The following is a 7,326-nucleotide window of genomic DNA, read 5'->3' as shown; positions in this document are numbered from 1 at the left end:
AATTAAATTGAAACTACAATAAAAAATTATTTGTAAGTGAGCAAATTTACAAATTCAGCAGAGAACAAAATAATTGTTTCCCTCACTTTATGATGGGGCATACAGCTGGGACACGGTGATGATCTGAGGGCAGAGACATAGGCCTGGGTTGTTTTTAAGCACAATAAATTAAGGTACACTGAGTTTAAACTCAATGCACAACAGTATTGATACTGTAATCGTGTGCTTGTGTATCATAAAACTCAGCTACAATAATACAGCCATCTGCCCAGCATGGTGTGGCAGATTTGGGTCATGGACAAAGACTCTCTGAGGGTGTCCTGTGCTGTCTGGCCCTGGGACACTGTCAGCAGAATATTTGGATCCTGCGAGCTGCAGTTTTAGGTCTCTGTGGATGAAGTGTGGTGTCCTGCTGTGAGAGCTTGCCGGAGCTCAGAGTAGCTTTTGTTATAGATGGAATCGTGCATGCTCAGCAACATTGCTGAAGTACGTGTGGTACGTGTCGAAGTCACATCCACATGAATGTTAGTACCTGATGTTTCCCTGCAGGGTATTGCTCTGTAACAGGATCGTTGGTGTTATCAGTCTTCATCTTTAATGAATAATACTGTGTACAGTTGCTGTATTTCTCCATTTTGAGGGAAGCATGCTAAGGTGGAGAGAGCGAGGGATACGTGCATGTTCTCATGGCTGGGATGGTGTCTGAGTGACTATCGAGCTGGCTGCAGGCCCTCCCCCTCTTCTCTCTGCGCTCTCATTTAGCAGCCCTGCATTTAGTCCTGTCTCTCAGTTCTCCCTCTTTCCTCTCCCTTTCTGCCTTCTTTTCTTTCCCACTCTATCCCCCTTTCCTGTTGAGAGAGAGCGCTCGACATGCTGACTTAGTAACTGTAAACACCACTCTTTGCTTTCCCATCCTTTCTCTTTTACTTTGTCCCCCCTTTCCCTTCCCGCTGGAGATTAACTCTCTCCCTGCTGAGTCTGCATCATGCTGTCTGCGTTAAACATACAGTCTCTGCCATCAAGCTTTCGAGGAGCAGCGATGGGAAAATCAACGTAGAAACGGCTTCAAATGCAGGAATGAAATACAATATGTTGCTCATTAAACGTCAAACATTTTTATCTCAGCAGCAATTCGTAGGCCCACGCAGGCACAACTATTCTGATTCCTCCCGTCTTTTTTCAGATCATAATTTAAATTTGGTGCTGATCTATAATCATCTGAATGTCTATGAGCATTTCTACCAAAAATTTCACAATAAACTGACGTTTTCACATCATGTGATGAATGTAAATTTTAACCCAGTCAGTTCTTATACGCCTATATTAGGTCTACATTCAATCAGTCTGCCAGCTTTAGAGGAAAAGAAAAATATTTTTTTTAATACAAAACATATAAATCATGATGTTTTTGTACACTTACTTTTAGTACCTCGACCCAACCAAAGAGTGAGTGAACATGAAAAAAGCCTCAAAGGGAACAGAAAAAAAATGTTACCAACTGGGATTAAACCTCAGTCCTCTGGAAGAAAATGTTCCTTTTACCAACAGCTAGAAGAATTTTTATGATGCAATCTTTTATTTGTATAGAGAACAACAGCTTATTCACACCGTAGCCCGATAGACCAAAATAACATTTTGAAATTTCCGTCCCTTTAATACGAGCAGCTTTACTGTGTGACTACAGACGCAGTGTCCACTGTCAGTTTGTGTGCAAAAATAAAAATGGCACATTGTGATTTCACAGCAGCCTACGCACTGTAATTGTTTCTTGGACAAAAAGGAGTAGATGCCCGCTGATATTTTGTTTACTATTAAAACCATAATCTGCATTTGTACATAAATGACAGTAATTTAAATCCCAGTGACTCTTCCCTACAATTCTAAAGTCTGCTTTTGGCACATTTCAGGAATCTCTCATCCGGCAAAGCTTTGTTCGATACTCTGATCAAACCAACTGCACATTTTCACAAATTCAGCTGAGATTTTTTTAGCTCGTCGTCCATCTCCAAACACCTTACGATCGTAAAATTAGAACTGTTGATGAAGAGCTGGTGTTTATTTATGGCTGTAGATTCCTGGGTTACAGCTGATCACTGGTTATATTAAAATACAGTAGCTCAAACAGCTTCAAAACCTATTTCCCCAGCACGGAGATGCTGAATTCTATAAGGCAAAACCACAAATACGTGTCTCTGAGTCTTCTATCAAAAGTTACAGCTAACTCTAAGGATTCAGTAATACTAGCTGTATCTCTTAACATGTTCACTCTGAAACTGGAGAAACGGAGTTCAAATAAACAGAATGAAGCAACATTATTTTATTTCACTTGGATATTAGATGCTTTAAACTGTTTTGGGCATTTGCAGTGGAGGGATAGTGGATATATTGGACAGTGAATACAGAGCTGCCAGGCAGGAGGAAAAGAGGAAGATGACAGATAAGATTGATAAATGTAGTGAGAAGCAGAGGGTTGGTGAGACAGTCCTGTCCCCTAAAGGGAGCAGCACAAAGAACAAGAAGAGGCGCAAGAAGTTCTGAACATCTGTATATTTTGTCTTTTGTGAAACCGTGCACAGTTATCGCTTGAGAAAAAAAGATCTCACTGCGACAGCCTGTTTAAATAAAGCTTTTAAGCTCCTTTTACTCAGGGAATAATTAACTAAGCTTATTTAAAACAACATGTGTATTAGCAGTGTTTCTGCAGTCAGAGCTGTGAATGTGAAAGACTTGGGGTTTTGTTATTAGAGTCAGCCCATCAGCTGCCACTATGTGCCTCCATTACATTAATGAGCGCTGTAATTAAACAATATAATGCAGATCGTTTGCATTATGCAAACAAATCGCAAAGGGATGCAAAACTACTACAAAAAAAACACAAAAAGACACCCAACAACAGCACAAAAGCAGCCATAAAACGACTTTAAACAGTTAAAACGTGAACCGACAAGGATCCAAACAGACCACAAAAACACTAAACCACAAAACGTGATGCCAAAGAACCTCGACAAGTTTTTCTGCCCCACATCTACTGCGTGTAGTGGGTCGAGGCCTTTCCTGGCTTGCTCTACTTCGGGGCTTTCCTTTTGATCTTAGATGCTGAATTCTGTCACTCAGATTTTTGTTGAAGTCAAACTGTTTTATAACAAACTGTAAAGTCCTTTAAAAATCATTTTCATCTTTAGATCACACACATGTTCATACAGTCCAGTATCAATGCTGATGTTTTAAAAATAATGACGTACTTTGTGTCACCACTAGAAAGCTGTGTGAGAGCTCCTTTATCAGTTGAGCAATCACGATGGATCATGGAGGAAGTAGTAAAAACTTTCCCTACCCTACCCATCGTACACAGACTTTCACAGAAATCGCACATCACGTGGAAAAGAATGACTTTTATAAGTGAGGCAGAAACCTTTAAAATGCAGCGTTATCATCTGAAGCACCAGGTGGAAGTGTAAAGCAGACGTGTTCTGTGAAACGTCTGACGCTCAGCACACGTTTGATTAAAATAAACCAGCAGAGGTGAAGTGTGAAGCTCCACTCAAGGCTTATTCACCAGATTATGTAACAGTTCATGAAGGTTTATTCAGGTGTTATTAGCTAATTAGCTGGGTCCAGTTAAAAATCATGGCCCAGCAACTCATTGTCAAGTTGATGACAAAGTCGTTTTTGCTGTGAAAAGCCCTCGTTGTGAGTTTGTTTTATTGATTTATTGTTGGCTCTGTTGTAATCCTAGCTTTTGCTTCCCTCCTGTGTTTTAATGTGTATTCTCTGAGTCTCAATGGGACTACATGTATAAATAAAAGTTTAATTAAACGTTCCGGGAATGATAATACTTCAAATGTGATGCAGGTCATAAAATGTGCAAATTTAGATAACAGCAGTTATTCTATATGTTGCAAATAAAAGACATTTGTTTACTTGATGTTTGTGACACTGTGATGCCTCTTTATGGTCAGCTCTGTGTTCTATGTACCAAGTAGCCAAAATGTAACTTATATATTTAAGGCCACATTTTAAGAGCTAAACTACTCAGCTAAACCAAGTCAGCACCAATGACACAAATATTTAAGAGCAAAGGTTGCACAAGGAAGCAGGCTGAGTTGAAGGAGGATAAGATATTCTTTGCTGATCCCCATATGGAAACTCATTTACTGAATTAGGAGCAATTAGCAGCCATCATAAGGTGTCAGGGGACCAACTCCAACCTGCAAGCCTTGGTCCAGGGAGAATTAATCAGTGCCAGTATAAAGAGAACACACACAGAAGGGTCCCACTCTGGCCTGCATTCAAACCTAGTGCTAACTACTGAGCTATTGCACTGGCCATAAGGACAGAGAGGGTTAGCTTGAAAAGTTTTACAAGCAGCAGTGTGTTTGAGTGTGGATTTACAGTACTTAGCAGGATTAGGAGAAAAAGATCAGTCCAAGCAAGAAGCACAGTACATCGCCAGATGTAGCTTCTAAGTAGTTCCAATACTGCTCAATATACATTTGATTTTTTTCAATATTTAGCAATATATTGGTGCCAGTGTCCAGAAGGCACTTCCATACTTCATTGTCATCTCCCTCTTGAAGGGATCATTTGATTCAGGAAGACATCACTGTTTACCCAAGTAAGCTGACACAAAGTAATAACAAAGAAAGATGAAAAGGCCACAAAACACATGATAAAAAAGGTAATGGAGAGAGAAAGTCGAGCTTCCTCTCTCACACATCTACTCATACCTTCCAGTCACCTGGTGGCATCAGCTGTTCACAGCTATCCTGCAGAGAGAGACAAGCAGACATAACAGACAGAGAGAGAGAGAAAGAATTAAAACTGGAAGAAGAAGTAGTCTGAAGTCACACACAGAAATATTCCTCACACATGCACTGTTGGAACTGAAGAGCAGCACAGAATGTGCACTGTAGGTCCAAACCACAGACACACAACAACACAGTTTCCCAGAGGCGCGTCAGCAGTACAGCACACAAAATGCACTGTACTGTCTGTGACTTTTACAGTCATTATGGTAATTTCTGTGACTCTAAATATACATGTGTTTTTACACAACAGTCCGAATGGATTCAACAGAGGGCAAGACAGCCTGAAGCTGCAAATCAGCACAGTGTTTCACTCCTCTCTGCAGTCACCTGTTTCTGCATTCATCTGGTTATTGCTTAATAACTTCTTGATAGATAGAATTATTATATCATTAAAACTGTATGCGGAAATAACTGAATTAACCTTCAAGAACTGTGTAAAATTACAGAACCGGATAAAACCACAGCTTTGATTTCGTGGTTATCGTGCTTCTTCTTTATGAATGTACCATTTTGGATGCCCAATTTGATATTTTACATACAACGTAAATGTTGCTTATTGAGAAAGAAAGAGGGAAACAATAAACTGAAGACGCCTGCGTCCACACACACAGGACAGTGCTGCAGAGAGCAGTAAAAATCAGCAGAATCTGAAATGCAGGCTTTCTTTCCAGCACTGACTATTTTTCATTTTGATTCCTGAGCCACAGTATACTTGATGCAATGCAATACTAGATAAACACTGATAAAAAAGTGTTCTTACTTTACATCTAGTTAATAGTTTGCAGTCTATCAAACGTCTGCGTGTTTGGTTAGTGCTGTAATGTGCATTCCCATTCAACAAAGATGATTTATTAAAGCGCATGTGGGAAACTGGGAACAAATCTGCAGTAAGAAAAGAAAAAGTGATGGAGAATGGTGATTTTAAGAAAAAAGAAGTAAACAGCCAGATCCCCTTGACAGGAGCCACTTCAGCAGCGTGTGCAGCTGTAACGCTGAGGTAAATGATCGAGGCATAAAAATAACACTTTTGTCGTCTGGCCTCAGCGGTGAAATGAGTCATGTCCTCTGGGCCAGTCTGACACCTTCACTGCCAAAAATAAAAAAAATCTAATCAAATTCAGAGACTGATTGATGACAAGCTGGTTTGAGTCAACGTGACAGCTGTGACAGTCAAAGCGTTCCAGCTCTGCCAGACAAATTATTAATCAGACAGTCGATATTTTTTAATCTTGCATGAGGGGCTCACTTTTTAGGGAACCTGGTCTCGACTGACAGTTGAAAGGATGGGCTCACCTTTTCTAAAGTCTTAAAACAACGCTCACACGTGCACTGAGACACGGTTTGAGATTTCAATCAAGTGACTCTCATCCAGAGTAAAATTTAATTTAAAAAAGTACTTGCTGCTGAAGTTATGCTAACACATGTACAGGTTTAAGTCGACAATACAAAATATTAAGCAGAATATAATATTAATATCCATTAAAAAAATCATCCCAGGATATGATGCTACTTTTAAAAAAAAACCACTTTTGATATTAAAGTGATATTTTTTATATTCCTGATGGTAACAAATTAAAATGACATTTCAAGCTCAAAAAACGGCGAGTATCATAAAACATACTGTTAATGGTATGTTAATTAACATTATGTTAATGGTAGAAAACTAAAATGCTATTATGATGGTATACGAACTAATAAAATTAAGTAAATATGTCCAAACAGACAATATTTTTTGATATTACAGTGAAACCACTGTTTTAATGGACAACCCAACAACTACTGATCCGGCTCCATAAAAGTAACATAAGAAAATCAATCTTTTTGGTGTTTATTGGGGTCTGGGCCATAGAGGCAGCGACCTAGGCAGAGATTGTGCCACCCTCAGCCCTCAGCATGTGTTACGTCTGCCCCGGGATCTCCTCCCATTCCTTAAACACCTCACCAAGGAAGCATCCAGGTGGGGTTCTAGTCATGTCTGACCTACCTCCACTGGCAGCGTCCAATCTAGAGACATACATATTAACTGGAAAGCACGCTATATCAGACAGGGAATAGCTATTTAAATGTACATTTTTAGCCATTTATTAAGGAATTTTTACTTTTTTAAATTTCATAATGATGTCATTAGTATCACACACGTGCACAGTTTTAAATACAGGCAGACACTTGATTTATGTCCCACAGTATCCCACAGTTCATCACGTTTCAGTGCTCAGCTAAACTGATGTTTGTTTTAAGACATAAATAAACACAGTGAGCCCATCGTTTGAGAGCAGATGTATTTATAAAAAGCTTTTTTCTTTTCTGTCATAAATAAATGCATCCTAATGTGTAATAAAATAACACATGATTAGGAGTAACATTTAAAAGGATTTTGTTGCCATTTGTCATGACAACGGTGACTTCACCCATCCTAACCTGTGTTATTTTGGAATGTATCACTTATTCTTGCTCTGCTGCTTTTGGAAAGCTTAAAGCAGAGCAGGAACATCTGGAAATCCGGTAAAAAAAAAAAAAA

The 7,326-nt window shown here is 39.2% G+C and overlaps 1 protein-coding gene across 3 annotated transcripts in view; it reads right to left on the bottom strand.

Annotated features, from left to right (window-relative positions):
* Positions 1-7,326, bottom strand: part of ndrg4 (NDRG family member 4) — a 62,620-nt gene that overhangs the window by 20,346 nt on the left and 34,948 nt on the right. For all 3 annotated transcript variants that reach the window (XM_005748783.1, XM_005748784.1, XM_005748785.1), the window contains one exon: positions 4,728-4,766. In XM_005748783.1, the coding sequence (XP_005748840.1) occupies positions 4,728-4,766 (39 nt within the window). The remainder of the gene's footprint in view (positions 1-4,727; positions 4,767-7,326) is intronic.

Source organism: Pundamilia nyererei, unplaced genomic scaffold, assembly GCF_000239375.1.
Source record: "Pundamilia nyererei isolate P.nyererei 1_Seehausen unplaced genomic scaffold, PunNye1.0 scaffold00229, whole genome shotgun sequence".
Taxonomy (NCBI): domain Eukaryota; kingdom Metazoa; phylum Chordata; class Actinopteri; order Cichliformes; family Cichlidae; genus Pundamilia; species Pundamilia nyererei.
This window is presented reverse-complemented; position numbering and strand designations above follow the sequence as displayed.